At 38.3% G+C, this 19,271-nt stretch overlaps 1 protein-coding gene across 2 annotated transcripts in view; it reads left to right on the forward strand.

The window, feature by feature from the left end:
- Positions 1 to 19,271, forward strand: part of LOC128691773 (uncharacterized) — a 54,197-nt gene that overhangs the window by 14,579 nt on the left and 20,347 nt on the right. For both annotated transcript variants that reach the window (XM_070100990.1, XM_070100989.1), the window contains exons 9-21: positions 17 to 129; positions 1,007 to 1,208; positions 1,682 to 1,821; positions 3,800 to 3,937; positions 4,023 to 4,157; positions 5,415 to 5,574; positions 6,316 to 6,545; positions 6,654 to 6,843; positions 6,932 to 7,159; positions 9,746 to 9,912; positions 12,563 to 12,690; positions 12,842 to 12,938; positions 13,041 to 13,166. In XM_070100990.1, the coding sequence (XP_069957091.1) occupies positions 17 to 129; positions 1,007 to 1,208; positions 1,682 to 1,821; positions 3,800 to 3,937; positions 4,023 to 4,157; positions 5,415 to 5,574; positions 6,316 to 6,545; positions 6,654 to 6,843; positions 6,932 to 7,159; positions 9,746 to 9,912; positions 12,563 to 12,690; positions 12,842 to 12,938; positions 13,041 to 13,166 (2,054 nt within the window). The remainder of the gene's footprint in view (positions 1 to 16; positions 130 to 1,006; positions 1,209 to 1,681; positions 1,822 to 3,799; positions 3,938 to 4,022; positions 4,158 to 5,414; positions 5,575 to 6,315; positions 6,546 to 6,653; positions 6,844 to 6,931; positions 7,160 to 9,745; positions 9,913 to 12,562; positions 12,691 to 12,841; positions 12,939 to 13,040; positions 13,167 to 19,271) is intronic.

Here is a 19,271-nt window from a genome sequence, read left to right on the forward strand (position 1 = left end):
AATATTTTCTTTGCAGGAGAACAACTACAAGAGTGGCAGAGCTTGCAATCAAAGCCAATGGACCATACCTGCTCAATTGGAATTCAATTTCTTGATAACTTGGAGAATATAATCTTCATTTCACATGGGGTCTGTACTCTTCCAAAAATTTTGGCTTTCCTAAATTCAGTAAAAACTTTTGTAATTTGCTTGATCATCCTCTACGAAATAAAATTATGCCTTGTATTGTATTAGTTCTCTGAACTTGAGTTTAGAGATTAACAGCATAATTTTATGCACTGGTTGGAATAACCTGGCAATTAAAGCTCTTGTACAATCCTTCAAAGCCTGTTGCAGATGAACCTGCCACTGTTGCAAGCTTTAAAGTTTAACTTTTCTAAATTCGTATGTAGCAGTATTTTGTACATTAAATAAAGAACATTACTTAACTGTTCAGATTGAAAGCTTGTCTACATATTGGTTTGTACAGTGCACTGAAAGTACTCTATTAGACTAAGAAGGAATGTTACACTATGGTCCCTTAACCTTTATATTTTTGCAATTATACCTGCTTTCATAAACTAGTACCATTTTTAAGGAGCGATTCATTCTGTATTCATAATTTGCCTGAACTTCTAAACCACTGTTCCAGTTGCTAAGTTGAGCCAAATTAACTAATTGCAATTGATTTTTCTTCCCACTATCTGATCCAGCATGGAAGCACAAATTTAAAGAATTTACTTTCTCAATCAGTACTTCAGCATTTTTGCTCTACTCCCATTTTTGCCATGCAGTATTACACTAATTTCTTAAATGTTCTTGTATTGATGAATACATTTTAATGCAACTTTTCTTATAAAAGCAATGGGTTTTATGGCATAAAATTATAGTATGATTGGAAGTACAGTACGTATACCATACTACCTATTTCAGCTTATAAAAATTTGTGCATGTAGACTTAATATTTTGATATTTAAGCTTCGTACCATTATTGCTGCTACAGATTAATATCCTATTTCTTTTCTAGTCTGACGTCACATTCTACAGTGACGATATGTCTGCTCACTACTATCCTACCTTCACGTTAAAAACTACTTGCACCACCATTTCTGATCTCCATGGCATGAAGATGGTTGAAGACTACATCGTACTTTACACATGTCACAATGCTCCGAGTGGCAGAGTAACTGTTGAAGCAATGCAGATAATATTCCACAATGTAGACTTGGGTAAGGAAAGACTTAAATACAGCTTAATTTACATGCATTCAGTTAATTGGAAGGTGCATAGAATTGGGTGAAGGACTGTGGATCCCTGTTACTCAGTTTCCTCAAATCAAACTAGAATATCTTTCCCTAGTACCCCGTGGCCTGACTGGCAAAGCTCTCGCTTTGCACATGGAGGGCCCAGGTTGATTCCTGGCGGGGTTGAAACTTTTCAATATCTTTCCTTGCCCCTGTCATCCTGTTCAACTAGCAGCAAAGTACCTGGGTGTTAGCCGACTGGTGTGGGTTGTCCTGGGGGACAAGATTGAAGACTCCAATGGAAAAGTCCTCAATGACACTGCCTTTCTTGGATTATCTAGGGTGACTAACCCTCTGGGGGTTTAAAATCCAAATTAAATCTTATCTTGGACCCCATAAATGTTAAGCTCTTTCCCATGTAAGATAAGAATAATTTCTAAGCTATTTTATTGCCTCAGCTGAATCAGACGAGACAGCAGACACTCTTCTCCAGTGCCTTGATGACCTGAGTGATGCTCTGGAGAGTAGGAAGGGCAATATAACCTACATAGACGATGTCATTTCATCAAATTCCTTGATGACCTTTGATAATCCCCAGGTGAGTTAAATTTGCTTAAATTTTAATCTTTATTCCCTTCAAGGGAGATGCCTTGATGTTGAAGGGCTCTGATCTAGAATTGGAGGGTGCTTCCATCATAGTATAACATTCAACTACCTCCCTGTTCATGAATACTTGACCCCCCCCCCCCTCCCCCTCCTACCTACACCATGTTGGCCACTAGTTATTGCGGAATTTTGTAAAAGAAATAGGATGTCCTCTCCTTGGATCAAACCCGACTGCCTCATTCCTTAGGTGCTACAAAAGCACTATGAATTAAGAATTTTGTTCCTATTCTCTCCCCCCCCCCCCAGGAGTCACATAAAGGGGGGGGGGCTGCCCCAGGTGACTCCATTTACGGGGTGACACCGGAGCCTCTAAAGGTTGTACCAATAATGCCCAAAACAGTGCTGCACCAACATGAGAAGCCTTTTTCTATATACCCAATTATATATTAAAGTAAAGTTAACCCTATATAGGTAAAATCATATATTTTGATAATGCGATTGATTTTATATAATTGAAGGCAAGGAAATGTAAGATCAGAGATGGTATCTGTACTAGAGGTCAAATCGGAAGTGTTGCTCTGATATTGCAATGGTTTTTTTTAATTTTTGTTTTGGCATTGAGGATGAATAAATGTAGGATCTGTTGCCTGTACTGAAAGTGGCATTAGTTTTTCCTAAATATTACTATGCTTATTTTATCATTAATAAAGTTGAAGTATTCTCCAGTTCAGTTTATGGCCCTTTAAACATTCTCATTGCTAAACATTTGTTGCTGGTCATGCAGTAGTGACATAATGGGAATTTACTCCACCCCCCCCCCTCCCTTGAATTTCATGGGGGTGACACCAGCTCAAGCAACACCTCTGCTCCCCACACTCCCCCTTTCCTTTTATGTCTGCAGTTTATCACAGGTAGGGTGACCCAACAAGGAACTTCTATCATTCAACAAATCACTATCACTCGTACCATCTTTGCAGAGGCACTCGGATACAACAATGTAGATGTCCCTCCAAACTGCCAATGTTGCAAGCCCCCACCCCCCTTCCTCCTCAAAGTGCAGGCATTGTACTTTCCATTTCCAGGGCTAGTCTGGCTAACTGGTTTCCCTAAATCCCTTCACAAAATATTACCCTGCTCACTAATCAGGTCCCAAAAACCATTAATCTCCATTCACTCCTAACACTTGTGCATGATTGCTGGAAATAAAAGCCCATAAAACCTTTACCCTCCCCTCTCCCCCTCCAACCTTTTTGGGGGACAACCCCCTCCCCTACCCCACCTTCCTTCCCCTGCAGATTTGTATGCTGTCATTCTACTTTGTTAAATTCTCTAAATGCCCAAACTACCTCAACATCCCCCTCTAATACTTTTAGCAACTCCATGCCTCTTAATTTCCACGCTACATATTCTCTGCATAACATTTACACCACCCATTGTCCTGTCTAAGGGCACCTCACTGCCCCATTTACAACCCGTGCTTCAAACCCAATGTTGGTACCACTGTATACTCGTACCTTACCTTTGCCTCCATGGATAACTATTTTTGCCTCCAGGTACCTCGATGCACCAGTCGCCTTTTTTCCTTCATCGCTTTTATGGTTAACCTTGTCCTTCATAAACCAGTCTGCTGACGTGTAAACTCCCAAATATCAGAAAGCATTTTCTTCCATGCTCCCTCCCATTGTGATATCAAGTTTCTTAATTGTTTGATGCCCTCATTCACTTTCAACTTCCTACCTTTTACATGCCCTCTTATGTTTAATTGATAATTATTATTGTGCATAATTTATCCTATTTTCACTGATGGGAACCACTTTAAGCCACCTTAGGCTTTGAACTGCCAGCTTTTCTACTTCTACACTTTGCAGCCATTATTAGACAAAATTAGGAGGTATTTTTGGACCATAATCAACTGTGGATAAGCTGCAGGTGCTGAATTAGTGACTACAGGGATTGTATACATTTCTCAGACCTGGATGGGACCAGTGGTGTTTGCCAAGGGTTTGACTGTGACTGGTACAACACACTTCACACAGACGCTAGATGTTAAAGCCTCTGAGGATGAAATCCGCTTGTCGCAGTTTGCTTCACTTGTTGGTAGCCTGCAGGTATGGATTGAAAGATAAATTAATGAAAAATGTGTAAAACCGATTCTTAAATGTACTGGTTTTTTTTTTTTTTCCAATTCTGCAGAATGATGTGAATGCCTTAATTGAAGAATCTGAGGGAATACTCTACTTCACTGGTGATCAGAATCTGACAGGCCCCATCATTGCTTCTACCATAACTGCTAATGAAGCATCTTTTAATGTTTTAAAAATACAAAATGTAAGTCCTTTATAGTAAGTAGATAATTTTGTCCTATTAAACTTGTGCTGTTGGTTTAAAAGAATGCATCTTGCATCCCATACTCGTATTATGGGTGGCAGGGTATACTAAGGTTAGTTTTTAATGGGCTTGTACAAATGCTATTTGGCTGTAGCTTAAAGCAAATCTAATAGGTATAAGTTTATCAGCACAATAATTTTTTTAGTGATACTGTACTGCAATATAAAGTTTAAATTTTAGTTCTGCCACTTGGCCTGAGACCTTAGCAAGTCAGTCTTGCTTCATCCCTGCATCAGTGCAAATAAAAATGAAAACTACAGGATTGTTCAGTGTGGGCCTTTTTATAGGCACATTCCTATAATTTAATGCAGTCTTACTGTTTATGTACGTAGTACTTGCGTTCTACTGAAAAAAAACAAAAAAACTTGTGGCACTCTTACCTAGGTAGGGTAACCCTAGGGAACTGGACTTGCCATTCGTCAAATCCAAATCTTGTTGAAATTGCCTGTGGACAGCAACATAACATTCATCCCTCACCCCCCCCCCCCACACCACCACCACCACCACCACCACCACCACCACCACCACCATCATCATCAGTAGTGCAGGCATAGCCCTTCCCATATAAAAGGAGAAAAAAAAAATTGGGAAAACCTGAATCCTTGCTCAAATATTTCTCAAAGGTAATTTAAAAACTACTTGTGCCTTCAGCAGCACAAGCCTGCTAGATGCTAACAGCCCTATTGGAAATGCTATTGTGCCATCAGAAAACTTTTTTTACTGAATAAGTGGGGAAAAGTTCTTACTCCATGTAAATAGGCTCCAAATGCATTAATCCACTTCTGTTTATTGGCAACAGATTCAGGGTACTGAATATTACTTTCCCTGAATTATCATTGGTAAGTTGGGGCACTACTGTATTGACTTTCAAACTAGTTTGTAAAATGCTGTGCATAAAAGGCTTTTCCAAATTTATGAAATTTCTTTTAAAAATGTTTGGAACTAGGGAGATGACCCATCCCCCTTCAAGGGGATTGGGAAGGATTAATGGTCTGTCCAATTGACTAGCTTTGACCCATAGTGTCAAACATTCTACACTTACAGTATTTGGTGCTATATAACCTAGGTTTACTTTTCTTGTAATTAGTCCCAGTGACACTATTGAAAAATAAGTTTTAGGCATTTTGGAATTTTGCCTTCAGTGTAGTGATGTGGAAAATTTAAATACCATATATAATTTTTTTTTTTTTTTTTTAGATAAATGGTATTCCTTTGTTGGATTTGGAGAAAAGGTTCCTAATAAGTGGGATTGATCAAATCATTGAAACTAGCGTAATTGCAAGTTCCTTGACAGTGGATTTATTCACAACACGCAGCCCATCACTCGTGGGAACCATCAATGGTTTCTTGACTACAGGTAAGTTAATATTAGATCATTTACCCCAGTTGCATGTCTGGTAAGAGATTGGTTTCTCCCACACTTGGATTAAGCATTTTCCAATTTGGAGATTTTATTTTTAAATACTGGTGGAGACAAACCCAAAATTAGAATAGTCTGAATTTTTTTGGTTTCTGTACTAGTTTAAATTGTATCAGTGATATGAATACCTCAAAGTGCATTGTAAAAGCTACTTGACGTGGTGGACTAGTCATGGCAGCATATGAATTTTCTCGCTGAAGCAGGATGACCACCCCCCCCCCCAAAAAAAAATGCAGTTTCTTCTTGCATAATTTATACAGATTGCTAGTACAGTGGTAACCAGTTTTGGCCCCCTCCCAACTTGAACAGTTGTGCAAAAAGTGATTATGAGAGTTGAATGATGAAAGTATTTTCTTTTGGGATTTTCTTTTTGGGTCACCCTGCCTTGGTGGGAGATGGCCGACTTGTTAGGGAGGAGAGAGAGAGGGGGGGGGGGAAATTGTGGCCGTGTATTTTTTGGGGGTCTAAAACAACTAATCTAATTGTTCCTTATGGGAACAAATTCACTTGGTAATGGCACTCGAACAGCCTTCTGGAATGAATTATGGCCAAAACTCTGGGTTCCACTGTCCCTTGCTTCCAGCCTTTCTCTTGCACCTAGTATGTAATTGCAACCATAGACAAGTAAGCTTTTTGACTAAAGCAAGTTTTTTTTTTTTTCCTCCCCCCTTCCCCCAGATTTAATGCGTAAAAGTTTGGGTGACCAAGTTGTAACAGGTGAGCACACGTACAACACTGTAGTGTGTGGTGGAATTACAAACATGGATGGCAACATAGACTGGCTCTCCATCAATGGGATACACTCTTCAGCCATAGTCACGGAGGGTTCTGATGTGACATTCACAGACAAGAAAAAGTTTAATTCGTTGACAGTTACTGGGCAAATAAATGCAAGATTAATAAATGATGTAAGTACTGTAATCTGATAGTAGAGAAAGATGCTAAAAGTTTGAAATGGTGACTACTGTGGTATTGCTAATGCTTGTCAAGAATCTTAAATTGAAATACCTTCCCAGGTGGATGTTAGTGACCTGGCTAGCAAAGTAATATACATGGACGTGATGCACACGCAAACACTGACTGGCTCGTATTCTTTGGCCTATGTTAAAGTGGATGGCAATGTGGATGTAGCTACCATTAATAATATAAACTTCAGAGAATTGGCCGCTTCCGTTGTAAAAACTACTGGAGATTATGCCTTGGAAGGTATGTATTTCAGTGTATAGTAAAGACCATGATATTAAATCTTGCACAGAAATATTTATGTACTATAAAAAAAATTCTCTTGTCCCAGGTCCCATAAAATACATGGAAAGTGTGACTGTAACTGGAGATTTGGATACTGCCTCCATCAATGGTGTGGAGTGGAGAGACATTGTGGATTTGGAGTCTGGAGATCTCATCAGTGGCAAATTCTATATTGCTAAAGGATTTGTTTCTGAGGTCATCAGATGTGACAGTATCAATGAACTGGATTTAAGTAATGATGTGGTGCTCACTCATACCATGCAAACAATTTATGGCAAGTATAAAATTTGTTATTCTTTGCTGATGAAACTGTGCTTATGAGAGTTTGCAAAGAGAAGTTGCAAAGGTTAGTGGAAGAATTTGGTAAGATGCATAAAGGTAGAAAGTTGAAAGTAAACAGACAAGAGTAAGGTGATGAGGGTGTCAAAAGATTTTGATAAACTGGACATCACATTGGAGAGAGGGAGTATGGAAGAAGTTTTTTCAGATGTATTGGAGTTTACTTGTCAGCATTTAGGTTTATGAAGGATGAGGTTAATCATAGAAATGATGAAGGAAAGTGGTGTATTGAGGTATCTGGAGAGGGGGGGGGGGGAAATCTATGGAGGCAAAGAAAGGACTGTATGAAAGTAGTGGTACCAACACTTGTATAGGTGTGAAGCTTGGGTTGTAAATGCTGCAGCAAGGAGGCAGTGATGTCCTGTGTAAGGGCAATGTGTAGTTTAAATATGCAGAAAATTTGTAGTGGAAATTAGGTAGTGGTAGTTACTAAAAGTATGTCAGGGCTGAAGAGGGGTTCCAGTTATCTGGTCATTTAGAGAATCTATTAAAGTAGAGACTTGCAGAGCATATAAATCTGTATGGGAAGGAAGGACTGGTAGGTTGTCCTTGAAAAGGTTGGAGGGAGGAGTAAAGGTTTTGCCAGAGAAGGGCTTGGTCTTCTAGCAAGTCTTTGCATGTCTAATAGTTTTTGGGGGACCTGATGATCTGTTGGAGTGAGCAGGGTAATATTTAGTGAAGGGATTTAAGGAAACCGGTTAGATGGACTAGTCCTGGAAATGGTAAGTAAATGTACAATACCTGCACTTTAAGAGGTTTGGTATATTGGCAGTTTGGAGGGACTTTAAACTATCATAAGTGCCTCTGCAAAGACTGCAAGTGGGGCGAGTGTTAATTGATCAGTATTTTCTCTTTGGACTTTCTTTTTGGGTCACCCTGCCTCGGTGGGAGACAGCACTTGGTGGGGGGGGGGGGGGTGGAGAGAGAAAGAAGTTAAATTTAATTTTGTTTACCAAATTGTTTGCCCCCCCCCCCCCCAAGTTTAATGCAGATTAACCTTCTCAAAATGCTTGCCTCAATCAAGTTATCTTTATTTGGCTAAATTTTTATAAGTATAATCTTCAATACTTGGTTTAAAGAAAAAAAAGTTTGAAGCTTGATATTAGTCAAAATGCCCCTAAAGACTGAAACATCCCCCACCTTTCCTCCTACTTTATATACAAAATTTTTTAGGCAGTTCCTTGAAACATTAGCACCATCATGGCTTAGGTTTTTGTACATTTCTTAAATTTTGCTGGTGCTACAGTGGGGAACTTAAATTGGCTAGCAATACAACAGTTTGTGTAGCACTTAGCATGCATTATAAAAGGTATATTTTCCTTGGTTTAAGTTCTTGGCATCTTCAGCTAGACTCTTCCAAATTGCTACCTTTTGTATGGTCATACTTTAGTATAATCTTTCCTATTTGTTGCAACTCCAAATTGTTCTTTTACATAGTATGCAACTTGTGTATCAGTAAATGTATTGATACTGTTAAGTAGGATTTTTTTTTTTTTTTTTTTTTTTTTTTTTTTTTTTTTTTTATTTGAAGAAATTACTCTAAAGGCAGGTTTAAAACGATTAGTTATTTTCGATCAACACCCACAGATTCCACAAGCTTTGCTACTGCTAAAGTAGCAGTTGCATGTAACAGCTTTCCCTGGTTTTGGAACGTCAGTTCTAATAGGTTTACCAAAGGCTTGCTATCAGAATCATCTTGTAGTGTGAATAAAATTTAGTAAGGACTGGCTTTTTTCTTAATTTTTTGCGAGTCTTATAAATGCTTGCACTCTGCTGCAAGGCAAAATTTTTAATTAAAATATTTTTGGCTCTTTGACTGGTATTCGGTTTGTTTACCTATAGTTTAGTTTAATAAGACACGATACATAGTTGTAAAAGGAATTAGTTGGGTGTACATGCCCAAAGCCCCTTGTATGCAGAGCATTATGGGCAGGCTTAAAATTTAAGATTAATTAAGCTATCACTCTTGATATTTTATGGTTGCATTTAAGATTGTGCTTGTGACTTGGAAAGAGGCACTAATTTATAATGCTTAATTATGAATATACCACTTGGTGCTTGGGTCTGAGAAAGTAATTTCACCCCCCCCCCTCCCCCCCATATTCCTTAGCCATCTTGCAGGTACTAGTGCCTCATTTTCTGGGCAGACAATTGTGGAGCACATTTTAAACTTCTGCCCACAACTTGTTACTTTTCACTTGGGTGTAGTGTTTTTTTTTTTTTTTTTTTTTTTTTTTTTTTTTTTTTTTTTTTTTTTTTTTTTTTTTTGTGCACATGCATTTTAAGGGATGTGATACTGTGTGATGCTGGTTATTGTAATGGTGTTGTACCTTCATGCAAAGTTTTAATTTTAAGGCTCATACATTTTATAACTTTCTTTACTGCAGTGCAGTGATTTACTTGCTATAAGTACTGTACTAGTCTCCAAACTTCAATGGTTATTGGACATTCTAGTAACCTATTGCATTTCTGGGAGACCTGCACTGTTGGTTACTATATTTAACTATGTACATACTTTCAGGGCGCATCACCTTTGATAGTGATGTGTACGTGACTGGAGCTGCTGGAGTGGTGATGGATAATGATGCTACCATTAACAACATTGACCCATCTAGCCTGAAGATAGATGTATCTACTCTGGGTGTTCTAGTTGTAGAGGATGCAGTTAACTTCAGTGTCCCTCTTACTGTAAGTCCATTTCTTACTATGTCCCCCCCCCCCTTTTTTTTTTTTCTGGAAACACGACCAAATTTCATTAAACTTTGCAAACAAGACTTCCTTTTATTAAGTAGTAATATTTAGTTTCCGGATTTAACACCGGACCCTTTCAGGGCCCAAGAATGGAGGGGGGGGAATTGAGAATCTTAACTAGAGTAATAAGTACAAAATTTAATGGGAAATTGACAATTGCACTTGCTAATTTTACTGAATCAGCAATACTTATGCATAGGCAGTTTTACCCAGTTTGATGCCTATTTTAGGCCAATTAAATTAGTTCAGTTGACCAAAATCTTGGTTTTTCAATAGTATTACTTCTATTTTGAGCACAAATTGCCCATTTAACTATTTAAACAGTGATCAGAAGTTGGTATCTTGCCAATTTCAGTTCAAATATTTCAGTAAGGTCTAGAATAAACAATGCAGACATTCCTGGAAATATTTCCAGTTTATAAAAGTTTCCAAAGCTTTATATTAACATTTTTTTTATTTGCCAAAAATGTTATGCAAGATTGTAATGTATAAATATCTGGACTCGTGAATGTGTATTACACCCACCAGTTGTGTATTGGACAAAAGACTTGGTTTGTTTGCTCTTGAAAATTGGCGAAAAATTTAACATTTCCACTATGAGCTCAATTTAAAGCTATTTTAAGTATTAACCCTTTCAGGGTCGAGAGGCCCTCTTAAACCTGTTCTCATGGTCATAAAAAAAAAAAAAATTCAAAGATTTTTGAAGTGATAATCTTTTCCCAATCATGACACCAAAGGTATGGAATTTGAAAACTTGCGGAATTATGCTTTCGCGAAGTTAGCAGTCTCGGCAATGGTTTACGCATCAGTGATTTCACCCACTTTGAGCCCTATTTTTGGCCAATTCCAGTGTACTAGTCGACAAATTAAAACTTTCGCTAAACTCCATTTTTTTCTGTCTAAGTAAAAGACCCACCAATTTAAACTATCGAATAGTGGTCAAATTGGCAATTTTGCCAATTTCTGGCAATTTTGCAAATTCCACAAATTTAAAGATGCCAGTTTCAAAATAGGGTCCAGAATAAGACATTCCTGGCACTAAAATATTTCCTGTTAATTACTAATGTCCCCAGTCCCCTCTTAAATTTCTCTTCCTTTCCACTAAGAATTTTTATTACAAAAAATAGATTTAATGTTATGCAGACTACTGCATTAGTGTAAAAATGGTATAAATATCGGCGCACTTGTGAAAGACTGTTACTCGCCAGCTGAAGTGTACTGGATGCATGGCATGATTTGTTTACTTTAGAACTTTGGCAAAAATCGAACATTTCTGCTACTTTCTCATTTTCAAGGTACTTTTCATTCTGAAACCAATCAGAATAGTCTGTTTCTTTTAACGTCTTCCATTCTATGAAAGGAGACCAGGAAAACTAGAATACAACCATAAACCCCATACAAAAATAGTGCAAAGTTGCTGTTTTAAGCTTTTTTTTTCTCGTTATGCACTATGCTGCAGGATTTTTTATATTGCACACTGACCAGACCCATTCTTTCATATAGGCCTACTAGCTTTCTCTTGCTAAATTTGAATGCGCTAGAATTTAAGAGTATGTACTAGTACGTCAATAACCCTGGTGCGTAAAACATACTAGTACGTCGGAGACCCTGAAAGGGTTGAAACCAGTCTATAATCTTTCTGTAATCTCTCATTCTATCAAATGAGATAAACCACAAATAAAACCATAAACATACAAAAATACACCACACGGTCCATTTTAATCCATTTTTTCTAATTATGCACTGCATGCTGCAGGATTTTTTACATGGTGCACTTGCCATGTAGATGCATTCTCTTATCTAAGCCCAAATTTACCACTAAAAAGCTCAAGTGGGCCAAACTGATGACTTGAAACTACAGCTTGGACCCTCAAAGGGTTAAGTTGCTGAAGAGTTTAACTTCACTGCTGTCCATTTTGAGTGAATGTAAAGTTTCTTGATACACTGCAATGGTACTTATGGAGGTTTGAAAATTGGCTATATTTTCATTTCTTGCAATGCCCTGTGTAAAATTCTTGTGTAACGTAAACCTGCAACTTGGACCTAGTTTTTCCCTAATCAGGCGCACTATTTAGGAGTTCCTAGAGTTTGTACATAAATGTAAGTTTGGATAAATTCTATAGTTATCCAATGTACAGGCTAGTATATTAAACTAATAAATAGTACAAAAAAAAGTGAAAGGATTGGGACCCAATGCAAGCATTTACTATTTGCATTGTTGCAGAACTTAAGTGGACATGGTATTTATCCACTTTACATTTTCTGGTAAGCAGTTAGGCTATTACACAGCTACATGAAAATTTGGCAATATTCACAAAGTTTTGCTTACTGTCTGAAAGTAAGCCACTTAAGATTTTTTTGTAAATCTTAATAGACTTGATTGCATGTTCAACATTCGTTTAAATTCTTGGTGTGAACTACTTTAATGCAGTTGGAAACTTAATGGTAAAGTTCATCCCATAAATTTAGTAATTTTTATAATTCGGTAATAAGGCTACTGAATATTGTGATCTTCCCTCAAATTGGGTACCAAAGGCATAATCAGCTTTAACTCCTTGTATTAAGTGCTTTAAAACTGACTTTACAGTGCACTGGTGATGTTACTGCTTCTACCATAAATGGATTATCATTACATGGAATAGAGAACCTTTACTGGAGGCGCTCAGTTGATCAAGATATTAATGTCAATGTCCACATAAATCAAGCGGTTTTCCTGTAAGTATGACAGTACATCCATTCCTTTTGTTACATTGCACTCTTATCACCTTGGAATATTCAGTGTGACTGGACACTGAGAATGGACTTGGCATTAGATGGGGTCTATGAAAGATGAAAGCAAATTGTTACTAAAAATTTTAATTAACAGGGAGGCAGTGACTGGGTCAAGTATCAATGGCAACCAGATGACAGACTACCTCGACTTCAGAAGCTTGCAGATGATTTCTGGATCTTACACTTTTCAGGTGTGGCAAAAATAGTACTTGACAGAGTAAAATGGAATTAAGAAATGTTGTATTGATACTTGCTCTTTGCATAAGATTCATATAAATGGTTTCTCCCACTAGGATTCTGTGACTGTGAAAGGAAACCTGGAGTTAGGTCCAGGCAGCACAGTGAATGGAATTGATGTGGTGACCCTGAATAATACTGTACTGACCCTGTATGGTGACCAAACTATTGAAGGACCTATGGTAAGGGACTAGATTTGTTTGGATATTTAGATTTTCTAATATGAAAAAATATGCTTTAGTGCTTAGTTTTCTTTGTAAAGGTTACAATGTGTAATTATAATTTTTGTTTGCCAGGTACAAAGAAAACTACTATAATGCTGGGTCATTTCAGAGTAATCCTCATACATGCTATTTATATATAGAAAAGATTGGTAAACTTTTATTAAAATCTTACACCGTAATACTAATGCAAGGTAGTCAAGGTGGAGGTTCATAAGAATTAAGTTGCTCTCTCGCTCACACTCGCTCTCAATTTCATGGACTGGCAGATCTTTAATAAACCAAGGTCATATAATTGGTCGAGTTGCTTCAACTGAATAGCTTTGGTTTGGTTAGTATTGAGAATTATTTTTAAGCAGTGCTAAAATTTATTAGTCAGATCCTTTACTGGTTCAGGGAGTGAATTCAATTTTCAGGTCTTTTATACGCATTACATTTTTAGTGTGAAACTGACACGAGGAATGTCAGTGCCTTGCATTGTTGTAGCCATCAAGGAGACATTTGTAGTGGGCTTATATTGTAGTTTAATGTCTTGTATATGTAGTAAGTTCAGGCTTTTAAAGTGGTGGGATGTGCTGTCTAGCACAGAGCTAGTAATCTGCACAACTTAAAGGTTTAAGGTGGTTGGCTGTGGTTGATCCCTAAGCACAAATACCATTGGCAAGGTAGGGCTATATTAGTGGTATAGGGTAAGGAGTCATTTGGGGTACATAGTATTTTATTTTGTAAAGGATGCATACTGATTTGGAAGTTGTCTTTGAGATTTGCTGGATCTTTCAACACACCGGCTGTATCCCACAGATTCGGGGTGGCTCAAAAGAAGAAAAAAGTTTCTCCTTTCACATTTAGTAATATATACAGAAGGTTAGTAGCCCCTTGCTCCCAGCATTTTAGTAGCCTCTTAACACTCATGGCTTACAGAGGAAGAATTGTTCACTTCCCCATGGATTTTCTGGATGTGGAGTGAAATTTAAGATTAAAGGTGAAGACCTAGAAATTAAGCCTTGTAATAGGGGGAACAGTGTGTAGATGTATAAAGTTGTATATTTAAGGCAGTTTCCAAACAGCATGAAGCGTTTTGTGACAGTCGTCAAAGTATATATTTTGAGCAGCTTTAGTCCAAGTATAGCTGGGTTTGAGTGGGAGTACACAAGTAGTCTGAATGGAACTGGTTTGAGTTGATGCAATGGGGAGATCATTGATGTGATAAGCGAGGGACCCTAGGACACGACCCCGGGGCACTCCGACAACTACAGGCTGTATAGTGGAGTTGCCTCCATTTGTGTATACTATACGTACCAGTATGTCAAGATAAGATTTTAGGTAATCAAGGGAATGTCCTCTGATGCTGTAATGATTGTTTTAGGCACAGAAGACAGCAGTCCGCTGTATCAAATGCTTTCTGTAGGTAAATGAAGAGGCCCAGAGGATATTAATTTTTGAGGGCTGTATATATTGGTTCAAGCATTCTTGTAATAGAATCTGCATTTCTTTCTAAACCTAAACTGGCAGGGGTTGTTGGATATAAAGCAAGTCGTTTTTTTATTTTTTTAAAATATAAAGTAAGGGAAAGTTTGATATAGGTCTATACTTCAGGTTAGTTGTATCACCACCTTTTGAGGATCAGGGTAACCCTTGCTGTCTTGAGTAGATAGGAAAGTAGGACTCTACAGATTTGTTAAACATTGTTGCTATAATGGGTGACAGCACATGTACAGCTTTTTTTTTTTTTTTTTTTTTTTTTTTTTTTTTTTTTTTTTTTTTTTATCAGAATTAGTTTGAGCTAAATATAGTATCTGGGTAGTTCCTAGTGAGTCTTTTGGCTGGATATTTGAGCTAGGAATTTTGCTTGCTAGCTTCAGTCCTGCAGTAGACAAATTAAATTTCTTTCGAGGCTGTATGAGAGGTTCACCTGGTTTAAATTTATTTCTAGAGTTTTCTAGAGCCCAAAAATCATGGATAGGGGTTTGCCAGGTCCTTTCCTTTTTTTTTTTTTTTTTTTTTTTTTTTTTTTTTTTTTTTTTTTTTTTTCCAATAAATCTAATTTTGTAATTTTGACTTTTGTGTGTTTTTAGTGTTAAACAGTGCTTAAAGCAAAGCACAACTTTCTGAAACTAATTTTTTTAGTTGCAAAGATTCATTTATTCACTCTTCATTCTGAATTGGTTGGCAAAACTCAGCTAGCAACTCAGAAGGTAGACTGGTTAAAATCACTGTATGGGAGATCATTATTTATTTTATTATCACACCGGCCGATTCCCACCAAGGCAGGGTGGCCCGAAAAAGAAACTTTCACCATCATTCACTCCATCACTGTCTTGCCAGAAGGGTGCTTTACACTACAGTTTTTAAACTGCAACATTAACACCCCTCCTTCAGAGTGCAGGCACTGTACTTCCCATCTCCAGGACTCGAGTCCGGCCTGCCGGTTTCCCTGAATCCCTTCATAAATGTTACTTTGCTCACACTCCAACAGCACGTCAAGTATTAAAAACCATTTGTCTCCATTCACTCCTATCAAACACGCTCACGCATGCCTGCTGGAAGTCCAAGCCCCTCGCACACAAAACCTCCTTTACCCCCTCCCTCCAACCCTTCCTAGGCCGACCCCTACCCCGCCTTCCTTCCACTACAGACTGATACACTCTTGAAGTCATTCTGTTTCGCTCCATTCTCTCTACATGTCCGAACCACCTCAACAACCCTTCCTCAGCCCTCTGGACAACAGTTTTGGTAATCCCGCACCTCCTCCTAACTTCCAAACTACGAATTCTCTGCATTATATTCACACCACACATTGCCCTCAGACATGACATCTCCACTGCCTCCAGCCTTCTCCTCACTGCAACATTCATCACCCACGCTTCACACCCATATAAGAGCGTTGGTAAAACTATACTCTCATACATTCCCCTCTTTGCCTCCAAGGACAAAGTTCTTTGTCTCCACAGACTCCTAAGTGCACCACTCACTCTTTTTCCCTCATCAATTCTATGATTCACCTCATCTTTCATAGACCCATCCGCTGACACGTCCACTCCCAAATATCTGAATACGTTCACCTCCTCCATACTCTCTCCCTCCAATCTGATATTCAATCTTTCATCACCTAATCTTTTTGTTATCCTCATAACCTTACTCTTTCCTGTATTCACCTTTAATTTTCTTCTTTTGCACACCCTACCAAATTCATCCACCAATCTCTGCAACTTCTCTTCAGAATCTCCCAAGAGCACAGTGTCATCAGCAAAGAGCAGCTGTGACAACTCCCACTTTGTGTGTGATTCTTTATCTTTTAACTCCACGCCTCTTGCCAAGACCCTCGCATTTACTTCTCTTACAACCCCATCTATAAGTATATTAAACAACCACGGTGACATCACACATCCTTGTCTAAGGCCTACTTTTACTGGGAAAAAATTTCCCTCTTTCCTACATACTCTAACTTGAGCCTCACTATCCTCGTAAAAACTCTTCACTGCTTTCAGTAACCTACCTCCTACACCATACACTTGCAACATCTGCCACATTGCCCCCCTATCCACCCTGTCATACGCCTTTTCCAAATCCATAAATGCCACAAAGACCTCTTTAGCCTTATCTAAATACTGTTCACTTAAATGTTTCACTGTAAACACCTGGTCCACACACCCCCTACCTTTCCTAAAGCCTCCTTGTTCATCTGCTATCCTATTCTCCGTCTTACTCTTAATTCTTTCAATTATAACTCTACCATACACTTTACCAGGTACACTCAACAGACTTATCCCCCTATAATTTTTGCACTCTCTTTTATCCCCTTTGCCTTTATACAAAGGAACTATGCATGCTCTCTGCCAATCCCTAGGTACCTTACCCTCTTCCATACATTTATTAACTAATTGCACCAACCACTCCAAAACTATATCCCCACCTGCTTTTAACATTTCTATCTTTATCCCATCAATCCCGGCTGCCTTACCCCCTTTCATTTTACCTACTGCCTCACGAACTTCCCCCACACTCACAACTGGCTCTTCCTCACTCCTACAAGATGTTATTCCTCCTTGCCCTATACACGAAATCACAGCTTCCCTATCTTCATCAACATTTAACAATTCCTCAAAATATTCCTTCCATCTTCCCAATACCTCTAACTCTCCATTTAATAACTCTCCTCTCCTATTTTTAACTGACAAATCCATTTGTTCTCTAGGCTTTCTTAACTTGTTAATCTCACTCCAAAACTTTTTCTTATTTTCAACAAAATTTGTTGATAACATCTCACCCACTCTCATTTGCTCTCTTTTTACATTGCTTCACCACTCTTAACTTCTCTCTTTTTCTCCATATACTCTTCCCTCCTTGCATCACTTCTACTTTGTAAAAACTTCTCATATGCTAACTTTTTCTCCCTTACTACTCTCTTTACATCATCATTCCACCAATCGCTCCTCTTCCCTCCTGCACCCACTTTCCTGTAACCACAAACTTCTGCTGAACACTCTAACACTACATTTTTAAACCTACCCCATACCTCTTCGACCCCATTGCCTATGCTCTCATTAGCCCATCTATCCTCCAATAGCTGTTTATATCTTACCCTAACTGCCTCCTCTTTTAGTTTATAAACCTTCACCTCTCTCTTCCCTGATGCTTCTATTCTCCTTGTATCCCATCTACCTTTTACTCTCAGTGTAGCTACAACTAGAAAGTGATCTGATATATCTGTGGCCCCTCTATAAACATGTACATCCTGAAGTCTACTCAACAGTCTTTTATCTACCAATACATAATCCAACAAACTACTGTCATTTCGCCCTACATCATATCGTGTATACTTATTTATCCTCTTTTTCTTAAAATATGTATTACCTATAACTAAACCCCTTTCTATACAAAGTTCAATCAAAGGGCTCCCATTATCATTTACACCTGGCACCCCAAACTTACCTACCACACCCTCTCTAAAAGTTTCTCCTACTTTAGCATTCAAGTCCCCTACCACAATTACTCTCACTTGGTTCAAAGGCTCCTATACATTCACTTAACATCTCCCAAAATCTCTCTCTCTCCTCTGCCTTCCTCTCTTCTCCAGGTGCATACACGCTTATTATGACCCACTTCTCGCATCCAACCTTTACTTTAATCCACATAATTCTTGAATTTACACATTCATATTCTCTTTTCTCCTTCCATAACTGATCATTTAACATTACTGCTACCCCTTCCTTTGCTCTAACTCTCTCAGATACTCCAGATTTAATCCCATTTATTTCCCCCCACTGAAACTCTCCTACCCCCTTCAGCTTTGTTTCGCTTAGGGCCAGGACATCCAACTTCTTTTCATTCATAACATCAGCAATCATCTGTTTCTTGTCATCCGCACTACATCCACGCACATTTAAGCAACCCAGTTTTATAAAGTTTTTCTTCTCTTTTTTAGTAATTGTATACAGGAGAAGGGGTTACTAGCCCATTGCTCCCGGCATTTTAGTCGCCTCATACGACACGCATGGCTTACGGAGGAAAGATTCTTTTCCACTTCCCCATGGACAATAGAAGAAATAAAAAAGAACAAGAGCTATTTAGAAAAAGGAGAAAAACCTAGATGTATGTATATATATATATGCATGTGTGTGTCTGTGAAGTGTGACCAAAGTGTAAGTAGGAGTAGCAAGATATCCCTGTTATCTTAGCGTGTTTATGAGACAGAAAAAGAAACCAGCAATCCTACCATCATGCAAAACAGTTACAGGTTTTTGTTTCACAGTCATCTGGCAGGATGGTAGTACTTCCCTGGGTGGTTGCTGTCTACCAACCTACTACCTATATGGGAGATCAGACTTCCACAATTTTGAATTGCTCGTAATAAGTTTCCTCTTAACCCTTAAACTGTCCAAATGTAGATCTGTTCACTCGTGTAGCGCTCCGAATGAAGATTCTACGTTCTTTCACGTTCTTTCTTGTGGAGAAAATAAAGGTCGGAGCGTTCCACATGCAAACAGATCTACGTTGGGACAATTTAAGGGTTAATAGATTAATTTTGTGCCCATGTCCCTTTCATCAGTGACTTGTAGAAATGGA

Source organism: Cherax quadricarinatus, chromosome 75 (assembly GCF_038502225.1).
Source record: "Cherax quadricarinatus isolate ZL_2023a chromosome 75, ASM3850222v1, whole genome shotgun sequence".
Taxonomy (NCBI): Eukaryota; Metazoa; Arthropoda; class Malacostraca; order Decapoda; family Parastacidae; genus Cherax; species Cherax quadricarinatus.